At 39.0% G+C, this 20,021-nt stretch overlaps 1 protein-coding gene across 1 annotated transcript; it reads left to right on the top strand.

Moving 5' to 3' along the window:
• Positions 1-3,825: 3,825 nt before the first annotated feature.
• On the top strand, positions 3,826-13,906 carry LOC149832127 (uncharacterized). Its single transcript, XM_090013168.1, has 5 exons — positions 3,826-3,992; positions 4,102-4,914; positions 11,680-11,788; positions 12,901-13,036; positions 13,536-13,906. The coding sequence occupies exons 1-5, from the start codon at positions 3,826-3,828 to the stop codon at positions 13,667-13,669; spliced, it is 1,359 nt and encodes a 452-aa protein (XP_089869294.1). The 3' UTR covers positions 13,670-13,906.
• Positions 13,907-20,021: the final 6,115 nt, after the last annotated feature.

Below are 20,021 nucleotides of genomic sequence, written 5' to 3'. Positions count from 1 at the left end.
AGTTAGAGGAAGGTTGTTTAGTATGATAGAGATTTGCATGCGCTCGAAACTATCATTTTCTGCTATGACTAAGTCCTTACCCATTACCAACATTTAATTCACATAATCGACCATGTTGTCTGACTCTTTCATCCTGCAAGAATTGTACTGTTTCAGAAGAAATTGAATGTGAGTCTCTGAAGTCATATCGTACTTCTTTCTGACTTCTTCCATCATTCTCTTCACAGTTTCAAAATCTTCAAACACTCGGATGAAATCATCTTGCATAAAAGTTAGAAGAATTGCTCGAGCAAGTTAATCATCTTCAATAAACTTGTTATGAGTTTTCTTCTATTCTTCACTAAACTTATCAGTTAGTGAATATTCTACTTTGTTTAGTACATATAGACTCTTGTCATGTGTCAATAGATATTTCATTTTTCTTCTCCACATTCTAAAATTCATCCCATTGAGTTTTCGATTTTAGATAACTCAACCATAATAATTCGATTTGTCATATTCATAACTATAAACAAATATTAAAATTAATAAAGCTTTTTCAACTAATATTTGTAAATGTAACTAGTTTTGATACTTCTAAACTAGTTTAGCATGCAATACAATCTTTAAGTATGCAAGAAATTCACAACAGTTGCTAAATTTAAGAACTATTTTACAAAAATAAATAGCAGGTGATTTTCAAAAACTCAGAACCATTTTTCTGTAATTTCATAAAGTAATGTCAGAGGTTCTGTATAAACAAAAATCATAGAAACCTGTTTCTGCAACTTTTTGAGTTTACCAAAAAAGATAAACCTCTTTCTGTAATTTTCATAAAGGAAAAATCCTTTTTAAGCAAAAACGAAAACATAAACCTCAAAAAGAATTTTTTTGAGTTAAACAAAAAGATTCAACCCTCTTTCTGTAATTTCAAAAAACATCAGTGCCTTTCTATAATCGTAATTTTTTTTGAGTTTAACAGAAAAAAAGGAACCACTTTTCTATAATTTCAGAAAAGTTGGATATTATTTTCTGTTTTTTCAAGAAAAATTAACTCTTTTTTTGAATTTGTAAGAAATTTTACGTTTAATCTGTTTTTTTTTAAGATTTATATGTTAAATAAAGGGGAACCCGATTAGGGTTCCTTTTTGTTAAAAAAAAACTTTTGTTATGAGAAAAGAGGGGAGTACACCACTGCCCGCCAGAGCGGCACTGGTTTTCTAATAGGGGTCATTTCGGCAACCTCCTTCGGCATGTCTGACGACGCTTGGGTAAGCAAAACCCTTTCCCCCTTCTCTTTTTTTTTGTTTTGTTCTGAGAAAAGAGGGGAAATGGCAACTGGAGCGAAGTCGATTTTTTTCGGTGATCAATATTCTGGCTTGTCCGACGACGTCCAAGCAAGGTACCCTTTCCTTCCCCCCTTTTTTCATTTTTGTCTGTCGCTGCAGATGGAACACGATGGTCGGTGCGATGATATGATGTCACACTCTATAGCACCCGATGACCAACCCCAGCGACAACATGCCACACTAGATAGGGTGACCGACAATCACCGCACGTCCTCAAAGTGTGCAGCCTTTACTGGTGAGGGGTTTTTGGGCTTGAAGAAAATCCGGCCTCTGTCTGTTGCTATAGACGGTCGGTCCGGCGACACCTCCTGTCAACGACTACAGATCTGACATTGTTTTGTGCCTTTGTTTTCATTTTTTCTTTTTTCTTTTTTCTTTTTTCTTTTTATTATGTCACAGAAATCAAACACAGTAGGCTTGTGTCATCGGACACGGCTCTACCGATTTCTAGTGACGAGTCTTAATGATCGTCGTTCACTAGAAAAACTAAGGTATATATATTTTATTTGAAAAACTTTACCTTGATAAACCGGGTTTTCCCAAATAATGATTTATGATCACTATTTGATAATGCAAAAACGGAAAAGTCTTAACCTTAATTGGTTCTTTTTTTTTCTTGTTTGAATTGTTTAATTTTTTTCCTGGTGATCCATAAGATATCGACTGACATGCACATGTTCAGCGACACGAATCTGTTGAACCCACTCTGATATCACTGCAGGGATTCACTCTGCACGGGTCCGATTTTTCAGCAAGATGAAGACTTGGCAGTTAAGCTCGAAATCGTCAAGGAGTCCAAACTCTAACTCATTCACTAACCAAAATGCTTTCTCAGTGTAACCGCGAATGCTTGTATGACTTCTTGTATTTCTATACACTTTTAATCATATAAGTTTTTCACTGTATTTTATAGATTGTGAAGAGTTCAAGTCTTGGGATATAACCCCTAAGAGAAATCCCTCCATTCTTCAAGAGACACGTCTCTTGCATTTAAATATTGTGACTATTGGAAAGCCCCCAAGAGTCACCTTATGGCCACACGACCTTACAAAAGTTTCCAAATTCAAGTTCACTTAGTCAGATTTGGTAATTTCTATAGCATCGGGATATGGTATAGAGTTTATAGAATTTTACAATCGAATCCTAAATAAAGCAGAATCCATTTACATGTAAACCATATGTGCAATTAGCAAAGCAACTTGGGAGTGAATGGATTTGGTTTATTCAGATCTGTGATCCAAACCTGATAACTCTTTGTCAGATATGCATCTCGAAGATGGTTCGAATGAAATATTTTGATTGGATATGGACCTACCTGGTTAGATGTTGTTCAGATTCGGATCAACATTTCCTGTGAGAACTGTGTTTGGATCTAGATCAGATTGATTTGATTGTACTTATTTAAAAAAACCTTGTTTCCAACTTTTCTGGTGGATATACAGTCTGGATCCAGAATCAAGTTGGCATTGCTGGATCTAAATTTGAATCTGGATTGACAATCGAATCAGCTGCCTAAAAGTCAGATTCAAATCCATTGAGATTCATCCTGTACCTGTCCTGTTTGCACCCATAGGCACGGACCTTTTGTAACTTGACCAAGTAGGATTGAAGCGAACCTGCAACCCAGCCAAACTCATGTCAGTAGGTTTCACCATAGAACGCTCTTCTCATGAGAACGGATCCCATCATCTGACATATGATGGAGGATCCACTTACATTCAAACATAGCCGTCCAACCAACTGCTACTATTAGTCCACATTCTCGCTTAGACTTGGACTAATCCTAGCAGTCCAAAAACATCAATCGGACGGCTGGGATCAACATAGATACTCCGACATCAGATGTCAAAGCATAGGATCCTTTTTGTTTCTTCAGGTAGGAAAGCCGTCCTAATAGCTAATGGATCGAAATTCTGACCAGGATCCAACTGAAATTGACAACTTCAGAATGTATGTATCCAAATATGGTTTGGATTTGAAACAAATTTTCTTGTGACTGGATTGGAATCGATAAACTGGTAGGGCCACATATCATATCATATCTGGATCTAAAAAATTCCTGTAAGATCCATTTCAGATCCCGATAAAGTTCCAAACCCACTTCAGATCTAGTGTTGCATCCGTGACCGGACCGTGTTCGTCCCTAGTGCCGGGCTCCAACACTAGATTAGAACTGGGGCCGGACCTGATATCATACCCGAAAATCTGATCCAAGTCTGGTTTCACCTGGATCCCCGATGACACCCCTGATTACGGTCATAGGTGTGGACCGTGACAGAGTTCGAGTTCGGAGCCAAAGATCCACCTACCCGACCTAAACTTGCATGTTTCAGGACCGTTGACTTTGACAGACGGTTGCCATCGCCCCACCGGTGATTCTTTTGCATTAGGTGGGGCCCGCTCCCCGTACTCCGACTGATCCCCACAGCGCACACAGCCGTGGTCTTCTTTATTGCGTTCTGGCGGTCCCTTCTTTGTGTTGTGTGCTGCTGAGGGAATGGCGTCGTCGCTTCTTCTTCTTCATCTCCGTTCTCCTTCTCCTCCTCCTCCGATCGTCTCTCGGAGAAATACAGTCTATCCGATACCTCTTCCTTCATCCCTCTTCCAGATCTCTCTCCGAATAACCAGAGGGAGGTGGAGGAGAAGATGCAGCGGCAGCACGAGGCAGGTACTCTTTCTCACTTCCAAAGTTTTCACTTTTCACCCTAGTCTTACTTCGAACGCTCTCTCTATCTCTCTCTCTGATGATCAATATCGCTTCTTTTTTATTCAGCAATGAAGTGAGCTTACCGGAGGAGTTTCCTAGGGATGAAGTGTCCGGGGAGCTCAGGATCATGTTCTCCGGGGGCGGAACCGGAGGGCACATCTATCCGGCGATCGCGATCGCCGACGAGATCAAGACGATGCGTCCTGACGCCAGCTTCCGCTTCGTCGGCACCAAGTCCGGCATGGAATGGACGGCCGTTCGGTCGGCCGGGTTCGAGATCGTCGCCGTCTCGGCGTCCGCCCTAAAGCGTCCGGTCTTCTCCCCGGAGAATCTCTCTCTCCCTTTCCGGATTCTCAAGTCCATGTCGGAGAGTTGGCGGATTGTGGACGAGTTCCGGCCTCAGATCGTCGTCGGCACCGGCGGGTACGTCTCCTTCCCGGCGTGCTTCGTGGCCGCTCTGCGGGGGATAGAGATGGTGATCCAGGAGCAGAACTCGCAGCCAGGGGTCGCTAACTGGATCCTCTCGGCGTTTGCCCGCAGGATCTTCCTGGCATTCCCGTCGTGCGGCCGGTTCTTTCCGGCAGAAAAGTGTATGGTGACGGGAAATCCGGTGAGGCCATCTCTGCGACTTTTTGTCTCAAAGGCGGTCGCGAGGTCGCATTTCTTCCCGAGGGCAGGGAAGTCGGCTGCGACGGCGCAGGTGGTTCTGTTTCTCGGGGGGTCAGCGGGCGCCAATACCATCAACATCGCCGCTCTGAACATGTGTTCTGAGATGCTGATGGAGCATAAGAATCGGTACGTCATTTGGCAGACGGGGTTCGATGGCTTCGATGAAATGGAGAGTCTGGTTAAGAGTCATCCTCGCATTTCGTTGTTTTCGTGAGTCTTTTCCTCTGTTTCTAGCATCTTATTTCTCTTTAGCTGCTTAATTAGATATTTAAATAATCTGTCTTGTTGATCATGAACTAATGTTACTTCTAAACAGAGTTATAAAATGCAAAAAAATTCACCTCTCACGAGTCACACACAAACTGATAAGAATGCACGATATAACTTGGTTCGTTTCCAGAAGGAGTCGACGTCCACGGATATTGGGAAACCTCACTCACCACTCTGCGGTTTCCTGTTCTTATTACTTTCCTTTAAATAGAGATTACATCGCTGTTGGTAAGGATAATCTTTCTTAGGAAGTTGCAGAATACCTTCCTTATTGTTACATAGGATCTGAGATCTTTATCTCGCCGTTATCTTTGAGTTGAACATTCTCCAGCTCAACGTGATCCTTATCCTTAATATGCCCCCTCAAGCTCAAGGGGAGAGCACTAAGCTTGAGCTTGCCCCGAAGAGAAAGGAATCTGGCCATGCCCATGGCTTTGTTCATAGTATCAGGGATCTGATCTTGAGTACTCATATAACGTACTTGCAGCAGATTTTTGCGAACCCTATATCCAACAAAATGAAAATCAATCTCTATATGCTTGCTTCAGTCCTGAACAACAGGATTTGCTGTCATGTATATTGCGCCGATATTGTCGCACCATAGAACAGGTGGCTGAGAGGATTGTACTCCAAGTTCAGACAAGAGATCTCTGTAGCAGCATTTGCAAGGGCCCGATATTATGCCTCCATGCTTGATCGAGAGACAATATGCTGTTTACGAGCACTCCAACAGACGAGATTGGATCCAACGAAAACCGTGTATCCACCAGTTGATTTTCTATCGTGAATACAACCTGCCCAATCCGAGTCCGAGAAGGTGGAAATATGTAAGTTCTTTGATTTTAGGATACGAAGGCTTAGATCCAAACTAACTTTAAGATAACGAAGAATCCTTTTAGCAGCCTCCCAATGAGTCATCATAGGTGAATGCATGAACTGACAAACTTTGTTCCCTGAAAATGCTAATTCCGGTCTCCTCAACGTGGCTTATTGTGAAGGGATCTCACAAGTTGACTATACTTGGATAGGTCAGGAAACGGATCACCATCAGAAATTGAAAGCCGAGCTGAAGAGGAAAGAGGAGAACTCACCGGTTTGGCTCCATCCATTCCAATTTTCTGAAGAAGGTCTACAATATACTTTCTTTAACTTAAGAGAATTCATGATTGATTAGGAACTACTTCGATGCCAAGGAAGAAGTGAAGCGAGCCAAGATCTTTGAGAGCAAATTCTCTTCCCAAGGCTGAAATAAGATGGGCGACATGAATATTGGAGCTGCCAGTAATAATAATGTTGTCAACATATATTAATACATTGGTAAGCCGAGGTTCAGATTTCTGAATAAACAAAGATGGATCAGTTCGAGATCCAAAAATGAACTTAGGCGATGAAACCATGCTCTAGGTGCCTTTTTGAGCCCATATAAGGCCTTTCGAAAACGACAGACATGATGAGGATGTTGAGAACTTACAAATCCTTGAGGTTGAGACATGTAGATTTCCACTTGAAGAAGACCATGAAGAAACACATTATGAACATCCAACTATCGAATTGACCATTCCAAGGTCACGACAATGGATAACACTGAGCGAATGGTTGGAACTTTAACAACATAATTGAACGTTTTGAAGTAGTCAATCCCCTCTTCTTGTGTGAAGCCCTTAGCAACAAGCTGGGCTTTGTAGTGTTAAATCTCCCCATCAGCCCGACGCTTGATTTTAAATATTCATTTGCAACCTACTATATTGAAATTGGGAGGATGTACAAGATCCCAAGTCTTGTTCTCAAGTAGGGCATTGCACTCAAGGTGCATGGCGTGTTGCCATCGCTGATCAAAGTTGGCTTGGCGAAAAGAAGTAGGTTCACGATCTTGGGAGACTTCATCAAGTAAAGCTAGCGGAAGTGGGTGACGAGAGGCAAGAAAAACATGAAGTTTAAGGGAACCTATTTGGGACCTTGTTACCTTATGGTGAGCTCGAGTAGGCTCGGGATGGACGTTAATTGGGTCAGGCTGGATGGATGAACCAATATTGAGGGTTCTATTAACAGGAGCTGAGTGGGAAGAGGGGGGCAGGTTGCCACTAGATGGAGGAAAAGAACATGCGGGCTCAGTAGGTGGAGAGACACTGGAAGTAGTGGGGTCCTGTTCATTGGAGTAAGAAACCTGGGTTAGAGAGTTTGGAAATAATAAGGGTACAAGTTTAGGAAGGGAAGGTTTTGGACTTGTCAAAAAAAAATGTTGATTGAGGTATGGAAACCTATGTTCATCAAACACAACATTTTGAGAGACAATGGTCTTCTCATTGTCAATACAAAGGCAAATATAACCCTTGTGATTTGGACTATATCCCAAAAACACACATTCGGTGCTTCGAAAATCCATTTTGTGATTGTTGAATGGTCTAAGACAAGAGAAGCAAGCACACCCAAAAAATCATAGAAACCTGTAGTTTAGGTCCTTTTAAAAAAGTATTTGATAAGGAGACTTGTTTTTAATGACAGAGAACAACATTCTATTGAAGAGGTATGTGGCTGTTAAGAATACCTGATCCCAAAATTTTTGTGGGACCCCAAAGTGGGCCATGAGGGCAAGTCTGATTTCCACAACATGTTCGCATTCTGCCATTCCATTTTGCTCATGGGTATGTGGACAAGAAATTTGATGCCCTATACCTTGAGTTTGAAGAAATTTAAAAATATTTCTATACTCCACTCCCCAATCACTTTGCAAGTTTTTGATTTTCCTATCAAACAAAATTTTCACATATTTCTTAAACATTTGGAACACATTCATCACTTCAGATTTAGTGGAAATAACATAAAGCTAGGTAAATCTAGAATATGCATAAATGAAGTGAACATAGTAACGATGTCCTCGAGAGGACACAACCGGGGTTGGGCCCCATACATCTGAAAAAATTAAATCCAATGGTCCTGTCAAGTTCATATTAGCATCATCAAACAATAAACTGTGACTTTTACCCTTTTGACATGCAGCACCAAGGTTGCCAAACTATGAAGCTGAAGCAAGAAGCGCGGCATTTTAAAATTTATAGAAAGCGGGAAATTTGATGCCCTATACCTTGAGTTTGAAGAAATTTAAAAATATTTCTATACTCCACTCCCCAATCACTTTGCAAGTTTTTGATTTTCCTATCAAACAAATTTTTCACATATTTCTTAAACATTTGGAACACATTCATCACTTCAGATTTAGTGGAAATAACATAAAGCTAGGTAAATCTAGAATATGCATAAATGAAGTGAACATAGTAACGATGTCCTCGAGAGGACACAACCGGGGTTGGGCCCCATACATCTGAAAAAATTAAATCCAATGGTCCTGTCAAGTTCATATTAGCATCATCAAACAATAAACTGTGACTTTTACCCTTTTGACATGCAGCACCAAGGTTGCCAAACTATGAAGCTGAAGCAAGAAGCGCGGCATTTTAAAATTTATAGAAAGCGGGAAGCGAAGTATCAATTTGAAAGGGAAATATGAATAAAAAATAAAGCAATATGGTAAGTGAATAGCAAACGAATAAGAAACAAATAAAAACTAAAATAAAATTGATCATTCTTATATTTTATGATTTTTCAGCAAAAGTTAAATTTTTGTTAAAATCTAACAATAATGGTTACCAATTTAGCGAAAGTACATGAAAAGTGAGTGGAAGCGTGAGAGAAAATACATGAAAAGAAACGTGAAAATAACATATAGGAAACATAGACCATGTGTGTGGTAAGCATAGAAGAAGCGTGGGGGAATCAAGATTCTCATGAAGTTTCAGAAGCGAGTTTCCGAGTAGCGTGCTTCCCACCAACCTAAGAAGCTTCCAGTGACTCTGTGCTGCACACACCATACTATTTATTTTATTGTGATAAAACGAAAGCCCAAAACAATTCAAAATTTTGTTCAAAATGCGAAAGGAAGGGTGACCCAATCTTTCTTGCCATTTTTCCAACGTCGCCTTTTTGCCCACATATGCTTGTGCTTTCTCAAGTTGGATCTGGTACAAACCATCTCTACTTCTCCCCCCCCCCCCCCCTGAAGTAGTTGTGTACCCGTCTTGTGATCCTTCACAAAACACTTGTCAGGGTGAAATTCGAAAAACACGTTATTATCACTAGAGAACTTGTTCACCGAGTGATTTCCGGAATATGCAAAATATTTTTCAATGAAAAATTAGAACCAGACGAATGTAATATAGAGGAACCTATGTGATTGATTGCCAAACCTGCGCCATTGCCGATCTTGAGACTATCGCTCCCTTGATAATCCTCATGCAGCGAGAGGTTATTTAAGTCTGCAGTAATATGATGTGATGCCCCAGAGTCTGGGAACCACAAACTGTCACCATAGCTGGTTGGCACTGGAGCCACATGGTAAGCTTCTGGGGTGCTTTCTTTTTGAAACTTGAATGATCTGCATTGAAGAGCCCCATGACCGATTTTTTCACATGCCTGACGCACAAGATTTTGATGATCTGTACTTTGATATTGACGTCCGTAATTGGATCGACCTCCACGTCCACCGTTCTGCCTTTTGTTTTTATAAAAATTCTTATTTTTGTTTTGGCCGGACTGGCTTTGATTTTGAATTTTTTTTCCTCAATTTGATTGCTTATTTGCAAAGTTTGCAGACGGACTTATGGTCTCGCTAGTCTCAACTACTTCAATCTGGGCTTCATGAGAAAGGAGGACTCCGTATAACTCGTCTAGAGTGAATGCTTCCTTTTGAGTGTTGATGGACGCCTTCAAGGGTCCATACTCGATATTTGGCAACCCAGTCAGAATGTAAGAAGTTAGATCCTCTTCTTCTATAGGTTTGGAAGCAAGAGCAAGATTATGAGCAATCACTCTTGCCTTATAGAAATATGTAGAGATCGAATCTGATCCTTTTGATAACTATTGAAGTTGGGCTCGAAGCTGCTGGATTCGAGCTCTAGATCTATCAGAATAACTTGCCTTTAATGCTCTCCAAACCTCAAAGGAGGTAGACAACCCAACTAATTGGCAATGGACTGTATCTGTGAGTGACGACAAGATCCAACTCAGGAGGAGTTGATCTTGTCTCTGCCACTGCACATAAGCAGGATTTAATGACGAAGAGGACTGATTTGAATCAGGCATGAACTTATCTGGACAGGGAATGGTGCCATCGACATAGCCAAGAAGATCAAAGCTTTTCAGCAATGGATTGAACTGTGATTCCTAGAGTAGGAAGTTGTCCTCTGACGGCTTCACATTGAGGAACAACTGCAGTTTTTTTGGTGCAGTCAGCATGCTCGATAACGAAGGAGATGTCACCACACCAACGACCCCATTTGAGGCGCCACTTCCGTTGGTGATGCTGTTGCTCGATGAGGTGTTCATGACTGCAGGTCGATGCTGCTTTAATACCAAAGCAGAGTTATAAAATGCAAAAAAAATCACCTCTCACGAGTCACACACAAACAGATAAGAATTCCCAATATAACGTGGTTCGATTCGTGAAGGAATCTACGTCCACGAATATTGGGAAACCTCACTCACCACTCTGTGGTTTCCTATTCTTATTACTTTCTTTTAAATAGAGATTACATCGCTGTTGGTAAAGATTATCTTTCTTAGGAAGTTGCAGAATGCATTTCTTGTTAAGAGAGTGTTCATTCTCATCCGATTTCCTGTTAGCGCGATCCTTGATTGTAGGATCTGAGATCTTTAGCTTGCCGTGATCTTTGCGTTGAACATTTTCCAGCTCAACGTCATCCTTATCTTTAATACTTCTGATTGAGAAACACCATTGAGTTTTACATATTGCATTGAAGACGATTTTTAGGTATTTCAGTTTCAGAACCTTTAGATTGTGATTATAAAGATCAATATGTGACTGTAAATCAAGGGAATGACGGTAAGTTGATGTTTATCTGATAAATTTGATCAAGACTTGATTGGGAAAGAGAAGATTCCAATTTACTAAATATAGTGTAGTTCTGTCGGCCAAAACATCTATCATCTCTTAAAGTGTGACCCGACCCTCACTACCTGCAAAAAAGAGAATTGTGTTTAGGGAATGCATATTATATGCTCATCTTGAATCTCAACCAAGGATCGTTCTGTACTGCCGATGCAGCTTTTGTTCTGTACTGCTGATGTAGCTATCATGACATTCTAAAACCTACATCTGGGTCTAGAGATCATTTTCCAATTAATGGCAGTTACCAAAGATGCAATAGATGAATAAAAATCATTGGCTTGACATTTCATCATACATATAAAGTTTTACTGTGCAGATGAGCTGCTTTCTGAGAATTAACACATAACAGATATGTGTACCGGCTAATTATTTTTCCAGTAATAGAAAAGTAGCTTCAGGTAACTAGTTGAAACTTAATCACTTAATATTGGGAAAAAAACTTATTCACTTAATCATTTTGGTCCATATATAACTGAAGGAGAATTTCATGAGGATGATTGTCAATCTATTGTTTGGATTTCTTTGACTATCATAGGCATTCAATTTTGTTATTTTCACGAATGCCTGGCTGTAAATATCATGGATTCATTTTTCCTGAAATAGTTTTTCTTTCTCAGTGATACAGTTCATTATAACTGTTGCTGTAGAATTTGAAGTTCAAAGCTGGTCACTACTATGTATTTCTAGGTTTTGATTATATAACTTTTCTGCCTTAAGCCAAGCTGATGCTCTTGATGCTGCAGTTTTTTGGACAGAATGGATTTGGCATATGCAGCTGCAGACATTGTTGTTTCTAGGGCTGGTGCAATGACATGCACAGAGATCTTGACAACTGGGAAACCTTCTATTCTGGTAGGTCTTAGTATATGTTTTTTGATAATCTTTTGCCCTTAGCAGTTAATAACTAGCATGATAAATTAAGCAGAGCTCTTATTTCCAAGTAATATCACGTCAACTATTAAAAGCTTCACAAACTATCTTCATGCTTTTCATATTCTACAAGCAATGCAAGTGTCACCTTTTAGAGTAATCAAAATGATTTTTTCTGTGTTATGCTTTGATATTATCATATCATCTTCAAGCAATTAGTCTGGGGTTGCTGTTACATATCTATTTTAATGGATAGAGTGATCACTATGGTTTGAATTTCTGTGATCCTGTTCAAGAATGTTAGAAGAAGGTATGCCATTGTGCATTGTTCTTCTCAAGTGTTTCAGAAGGGTTTTGATAATTCATGGGTATATCATACTCATAGTGTCGCCTGGATATTTTTTCAAGGTGGGGTTCAAACTCAAGACCACTCCATGAATGATGGTGCCACTTTGACAGTCTAGCTATCACATCCAGCCAAACATGGTTTGGAAGCTTGGAATACATAGTGAGATACCTTATAAATCGTTGAAATGGACACTGTATTAGGAAACCAAATCAAATAAAACAATATACATAAATACACTATATATAAATAATGTGTTCTTAAATTGTATGAATCTTTATTAACTCAAATATTTCAAAATATTCATAGTCCTTTTCTCAAGATTTGGCCATGAAGATAACATTTATCCAGATCAAACTGCAGATTCCTGCTCAATGCAGCCATTGAGGCTATCTTGTTGCAAATCTATGTTTTTGCAATCTGATCAACGCATGGTTCTGAGGGGCTTTTCCTTTGCATGGTTATTCTTGAAGAATTTACTTTTTCTAAATCAAGTATCTTATATATTTTAATATTGTACAGGTCTTTCTTTTAAATTAGACCTGAAACTGCACTACCATGGTTAACATGTATTCACAATAATCCTGCTGTGTGCTTCACATTTCACCATGTATTGTGTGGAGCTGGAGTTAATGAACTTAAAAAAATATTAATATTTTCCATTGCTGAACATTTTAAATGTTGTGCTAATTTTTTTTGCATATTATATGAGGGCCCATTTTATAATGTCCGAACTTTTGTCCTACAGATACCAGCAACAGATGTTGCAGAAGATCACCAAACAAGAAATGCATCTATTATGGCAGAAATAGCTGGTTCAAAGGTTTTGGATGAAGACATTCTTGACTCAACTACGCTTAGAGATGCCATTGAGGAGGTTCTAGGTATGTGGATGTTTTCTTTCGTAGATAATTTGGGTTGCTGTCAGTTGATTTTCCATGAGGGTTCTAGCATTAGTTTGTCATCATGGTAAAGAATACAACAATTTACCTATATTCCCTGTACAACACTTGTTTAAGTGAATGATTAGCAAACATTTTTTTTACTGAATATTTTTAAATTTCTTTAGTGAATAAGCACATTCTTCAGAAATTATAAATTTGCAGTTTCTTGATCCAGCTCAATTTTGACCAGATTATAATGACATCTTAGAATTTCTAGGCCCATTAGTCTTTAATTTTGGGCATTGAATTTTTGTTTTTGTATTTCTTTTCAAACTCACCTATTCAAAGGGCCAATTCTATGCAATCTTGTTTTGGTCTCAATTTGTTAACAGTTTGACAACCACTTGTTCATGTGTCATGGGTGGTCCAATGTTTGTAGAAAGTTCTAAATGTAACGTAATGCAAACTTATCTTCTCATCTATCTATGTCTATTCATAGGAAATAAAAGCCTTATGGCAGAGATGTCTGAGAAGGCCTTGAGATCAGCACAGCCTGATGCCTCCAGGCATATAGCTGAAGCAATTCTTTCTCTTGTTGGTGTCTCTCATGAAAGTTCTAGACAGCATATATAACTAGTTTACATTTCCAAAATTCAAGGTATGGTATCCTTTTTCCTAAATTGCTAGTGTTTGTATCAATATCTGTATATCATGGACTCTTTGCCCATGAACAAACATCAAGGGTTTCTTGATCTCATGTGCTTATTAATTTTTCTTAGCTGAACATGTGTACCTGGTTCCTGGTCATGTCAGGATCAAGTCAGCCAATCAAGAGTTCTTTGTTGAAATTCTTGGCGTTTCCTATTTAAACTTTCTCCAAAAGTGGCTCTATATTTGCAGTGGAGGATTGATAAACTGGCTCTAAAACCACTAGTTTTGCTATTCATGCATTACTAAAGGAGCAATCAGGAAAGCAAAGAAGTTGAACCGGCTTTTGAAAGGAGTAGCTTCACATGTGGGCACCAAATTATTTTAACTCAGCCTGAGACAGGCAATCAATTTTTTCCATAGATTATGCTCTCTCTCTCGTTTGTGTGTGTTTGGCCATGTTGGCATGCTTCACATGGTAAATTATCATTTCGTAGGTTATGATGGTACACCATATTATCAAAGATGCCAAACAATTTGGAGAAGGGACTGTTCTATGCAAAATTCTGTGGATAAAAGTTTTTTATATTAAGCATACCTCGCCCGAGGGATGGTCTTATCTGGAGTCCATAGCTTGTGAACTAGAGGCTTCACATGATGTACAATGTGGCAAAGGCTATGGATCATGTATCCTACATCTCTCAAAATAATCGGACGTGCTTTGTCTTTTATTTGTATGACCTTATTTCTTATTCTTCATCTTTGATTAGATCGAAGCCGATCCTGTAATTAACTTAGTGTTAGGATTCACACACACGTGGTGCACATCAGCATCACACACATAAGGAGAGAGAGAGAGAGAGAGAGAGAGAGAGAGAGAGAGAGAGAGAGAGAGAGGTTGTTTTGTGTTTATGGTAATATTTTATTAACAGGGTTTATGACTTGTTCAGGTTAATGCAAACATAAAGAGTGTTCATTATATATGATATTTCTGTTGTTTTCAAATATGTGAAGAAATAGTTTCATAGTAAAGATTGTTCTCTTCGCCTTTCCTAATCTATTAAAATTGAAACTCTATCCCGGTATTCTTTTCGTGTGTAAATTGGATATTCGGAGGCATTCAGTTAGCACTTGTTAATTATGTGTTTTCATGCTATATAATGTAATACGGTAATATTTTGAGCAATGTATGGATGGTGTAGAGATGACGAAGGAAGAACTGGAAGATCACACATTTCCTTTGTAATGCATGAAGATTTTGAATTCTCAGCCCAGAGGGTTCTGCTCACCAAGTTGACAGAATGTCACGAATTTGAAACCCATAGTTGTACGCCCTTTGCTGCGTGGCCAATGCTGGGTGTATTCCTTGGTGGGTAAGGGTACACCATTGAACTTGGTGAACATTGTGGTATCTCTTATTAAGTTTGACGTAATATATGTTTTTTGTGTGCTACTCTTCTTGCTATATATATATATCATTTTTTTTTGATAAGCAAGCTGGGGTAGGCAGACCCCTACTAGATATCTCTTAAGCCCCATGTGGCAGAGGGATTCGAACCTGGGCCTTCAGCTTGGCACAGGACCCCACTTACCACATGGGATACCACCTCGGTGGTATATATATCATTCTTTTCATAATGTTGGTGTGTCAACTAATTTTGTATTGAGGTAGAGGTAGAGTCGACTATTTTATCTTCCAGTGAGGTAGAGATCTCCATTGTTGTATCTCTCTCACTTCAGAGCTAATTAAGTTTCTTTTATGCTCTTGCCTCCCACTTGTTCTCTTCTTCACCCTACTGTAATATCTCCCAACTATTAAAAAAGAAAAAAAGACACAAAGCTAGAGATTTAAATAGGAACCTCCTCCACCACCACCCTCTTATAGAGGTTTCTTTCACTCTCACGTTTTCACAAAAATGCAGTCTCTTTTACTTCCTCTTGAATATAGCAATTAAAAAGATAAATAGTAAGAATTTTTGTGATGACAGGTTTTGCATAAATGTGCAAGGATATTAGAACCTTGCTTTCTGAATGTGTACCTTCTTTCTGTCCTTTATCTCTTCCAACAAGGTCTACAATGGCGACTCTCTTGCATGATGTAGCTGTTTTATTTTTTTGACAAACAAACTGATAGTATGATTCTCAACATTGCAATTGGGGTTGGTGCATTCACTGTTGCGGGTTCAGACCTTAAGAACGAAGTATCCTTTGGCTCTGGATTGTAATAAGCTATAGGCCAGAGGTTGGGAATGGAATTCAATGCGCAAGTTCAATTTTTTTTGAAAAATCAGAACACTAGTTCACACAATATTTTTATTTTTTAAACAATAAAACTCTAATATTTTTATACTGTAATATTGTAAATGGGTTTTTTATTGAAATAATACTTAAAGTCATTAAAAATATTACAATAATAGCCATACATATCAGAGTCTGTATCCACATGTCAGCATGTCTGCTCGTGTTAATCGGGAGCACTCTATCAAAATGGCGTGTCCCTGTCACGTAATTGCGGGCGGGACGCTAATCCAAATATGATACCGATTACCGAATCGAGTATTTAGGGCAATACGCCAAATGGCCTGACTCAGCTTTAAGGCTCTTGTAATCCTAATGTATTAAAGACAATGGCGTATGAGCCTTCACAAGCCCCAACAACGTGTCCTATTGTTGGCTTCCCGATTATCTAAACAAGAGTCTCTTCAAGTTCCTAAGGGCTTGTTTGATGGCGCGTCGTCCCGGGATGCTTTTGCCATCAAACTAGGACATGGCTGATGCGTGCAATGCACGTCTGCCGTGTCTGAAGAACGGTAAATCACCGTTTCACCCCTCGTTACAAAAAGATCAGGGACGGGGGACACTCATTAAAAGAAAGTCGGGGGAGAAGGGGTTTCCTGACGATCTCTCTCTCTTGCAGCAGTCGGGTGGCGAGGCCACCAGCGAGGCACCGTGGTCTCTCTCTCTCCAGTGCAGTGGCCATGCGGCAAGACTAGGGTCTCATCGCTGGCGATGACACCTTGGTCCCTCTCTCTCCCTCTGCCTTCTCTCTTGTTGTTGTTGTTGTTGTTGTTGTCGTAGTCTCTGATTAGGGTTTTAGGGCTTTGATTAGGGTTTTGAATAAGAGATTTTTTTCGTAGGGCTTTGATTAAGGTTTTTTATTTGATTTTCTAGCTAATTAGATTAGGTATTTTCTTTGATTTCATCAGTTTTTTTCTTTTATTTTATTTGATTAGGGCTTTAAATCAAATTTCTTAAATTAGGGCTTTTTAGAGTTAATTTGATTAGGATTTTTTATTTGATTAGGGTTTTTCTTTAATTTTTTAGTTAAATTTATTAGGGATTTTCTTTTATTTCATTAGGTTTTTTTCTTTGATTTTATTTAATTAGGGTTTTGAATCAAATCTTTTAAATTAGGGCTTTGTGTAGTTAATTTGATTAGGGTTTTTTATTTGAATTTCTTTTATTAGGGCTTTCAATCAAATTTTTTAAATTAGGGATTTTTATAGTTATTTTGATTAGAGTTTTCTTTGATTTGATTAGAGTTTTTTTTATTAGGGTTTTGAATCAAATTTCTTAAATTAAATATTTTTATATTTAATTTGATTAAAAAAATTTATTTGAATTTCTTTGATTTGGGCTTTGAATCAAAAATTTTAATTAGGATTTTTTAGTTAATTTTATTAGAGTTTTCTTTGATCTAATTAGAGTTTTTTTCTTTGATTTTTCTTTGATTAGGGCTTTGAATCAATTTTTTTAATTAAGACTTTTATAGTCAATTTGATTAAGGTTTTTCTTGTATTTGATTAGGGTTATTTTTTTATTTTCTTTGATTAGGGTTTGAATTAAGGATTTTTTATTTAATTTTATGGTTTATTTTTCATATAGTTTAGGATTTTTGGGTTTATTTATGATATTTTCTTGTATTTAAAGGTTTTTTTATTTGATGGGGTTTGATAATTTGATTTTAGGGTTTGATATTTTTATGATAAACTTTTAAAATTCCATGTAATATGACATTGATTAAAACATTTATATATTAAAAAATATCAATTCTTAATTTTTCTCAAATTACTTAAATTTTAAACATTTTTTAGTTTTTAGATTCACTGCTTTGGGAAGCAATTTCCCAACGTGCTTCATACTAAACAATGTGTTTCATATGAAAAGCATGTCTCACCCCTTGGGGAAGCAATTTCTTGCAGGATACAAATTTCGTCGATAAGCCTCCCGGAGCTCTGTGCTAGGCTTGGAGCATGCCGGAAGCCCGCATCAACGCTTGACAAAAAACGTATATTATCTCCGGCAAGTTTCAATGGAGAATGGAAAAATTGTGGTGCATCTCTTCAACGAGAAACAGGAGGGACCAGCAAGGGGAGCCAAGGTTCCTTCAAGCTACACCGAAGCAGTAAGGAATGACAAAGTTGGGGCACTTGAAGAGGAAGTTACTGCAAAAGGGTCAATTCAAATCGATGGCACAGTAGCAAGGAAGATATGGTGGAAAGGTGTGGGTGGCGGGCAGTTGAAATTTTGGTTGTTCAATGGCGAGTAACAGGAAGACATTGAGAAGAGGATTGGCGGCCTACACTGGCGTCAATCAAGAGACATTAACATAATGCTCATAGAGGATCTCAGGGAAGATCTAGATCAGATGGACTATGATTATTTCAGAGATTATGGGATGCCTACGTTTGTACGGTGGGTGCAGGCTCGTTCGTTATCCTGGCATGATGTGCAACCCTTACTGAAGAAGAAGGGCCATGACTACATACACTTTGGCCAAAAAGCGAGCTTTGAGCCCAAGCGAGACGATGCGGCGGTACTTAGGCTGATGTAATTATCTGACACCATGCGACCGGTGCAACAAGGGTGGTGGTGCAAGGCCTGCGCCACCCTCAACAATTTGGAAAAGGCATATTGCCCTTGGTGTGGATTTTAGAGAGATCGGTGCCACCCTTATCTCTTCACGGTATCCTCGGGGAATAAATCTATCCCGGACAAGGACGATGAAGAAAAATGTGAAACGAGGTAGACAGAGAATAACGATTTTATTCTTTTTATTTTGCATGCTTGTAAAGGGAAATACAATGAGGTATTTATAGAACACAAACAATGGAGATAAGCATGACGTCTTAGAGTCCTGCTAGAGTAGAATACAATGGAGATAAGCATGACGTCTTAGAGTCATGTTAGAGTAAAAAAAACTTTGTGTGGTGGACTTCATATGAAGACTCCATGTTAAGACAAAATCAAAGGAGTCTTAACAGATTCACATCTTTTACTCCCTCTCAAGTTGGGGCATGGAGATTGAGAACGCCCAACTTGGACTTGAGATGGGAAAAGTGTTCATGGTGCTTTGGTGAAAAGGTTCGCAAGCTGACAATGTGAGGGAATGAAATGTGTTGTAATGAGACCACTTTGAATATTTTCACGCACGAGATGACAGTCTATCTCGATATGTTTAGTGTGCTCGTGATAAACGGGATTTGCGGCAATGTAGATGACAACTTGATTATCATAGTGTAGTATCATGGGCTAAGAGTGCGTAACTCCAAAATCCAATAGCAAGTACTTGAGCCATGTGAGTTCGCAGCAAGCGAGGGCCATTGAACGGTATTCGGCTTTAGCCGAGGACCAAGAGACAATGGATTGCTTCTTGGTTTTTTAAGAAACGAAACTGTCTTCGATCATGATGCAATAGACTGATGTGAAGCGGTGAGTGATGGGGCAAGAGGCCAAGTCAGAGTCACAATAACCAACTACTTGTAGCTGACTGGTAGAGGACATTAGAATACCTTGTCTTGGATAGCTTTTGAGATATCGAAGGATCCGGAGGGCTGCATCCATATGGGGTTGTCGCGGCTGATTACTAAATTGACTTAGAATATTGACTGCAAAGACAATGTCAGGGCGAGTTATGGTAAGGTATAACAGTCGGCCTACTAAACGTCTATACATCCCTGAATCTTCGAGTATAACGCCATTGTCATTATTGAGTTTGACGTGGGGCTCCATGGGAAACTGGCTGGGCTTAGCTCCGAGGAGGCCCATGTCCTGCAAAATATCAAGAGCACATTTGCGCTGGGATAAGAAAATACCAGTTTTGGACCATGCAACTTCAATGCCAAGAAAGTACTTCAGGCGACCAAGGTCTTTCAATCAAAATTATTGATTAATGTTAGACTTAAGTTGCTCGATCCTGCGATGATGATATCATCTACATAAACTAGAACAAATATATGTCCCATTAGTGATCTTTGAAAAAGGGAGTAATCAGCCTTAGATTGTGTAAAGCCTTCCTGAAGCAGATAATGTGAGAGCTTGGCGAACCAGTTTCTAG

The sequence above is a fragment of the Nuphar pumila genome, chromosome 7 (assembly GCF_984573655.1).
Source record: "Nuphar pumila chromosome 7, dmNupPumi1.hap1.1, whole genome shotgun sequence".
Taxonomy (NCBI): domain Eukaryota; kingdom Viridiplantae; phylum Streptophyta; class Magnoliopsida; order Nymphaeales; family Nymphaeaceae; genus Nuphar; species Nuphar pumila.
The sequence above is the reverse complement of the archived record's forward strand: the minus strand, read 5'-3'. Positions and strand labels throughout refer to the sequence as shown.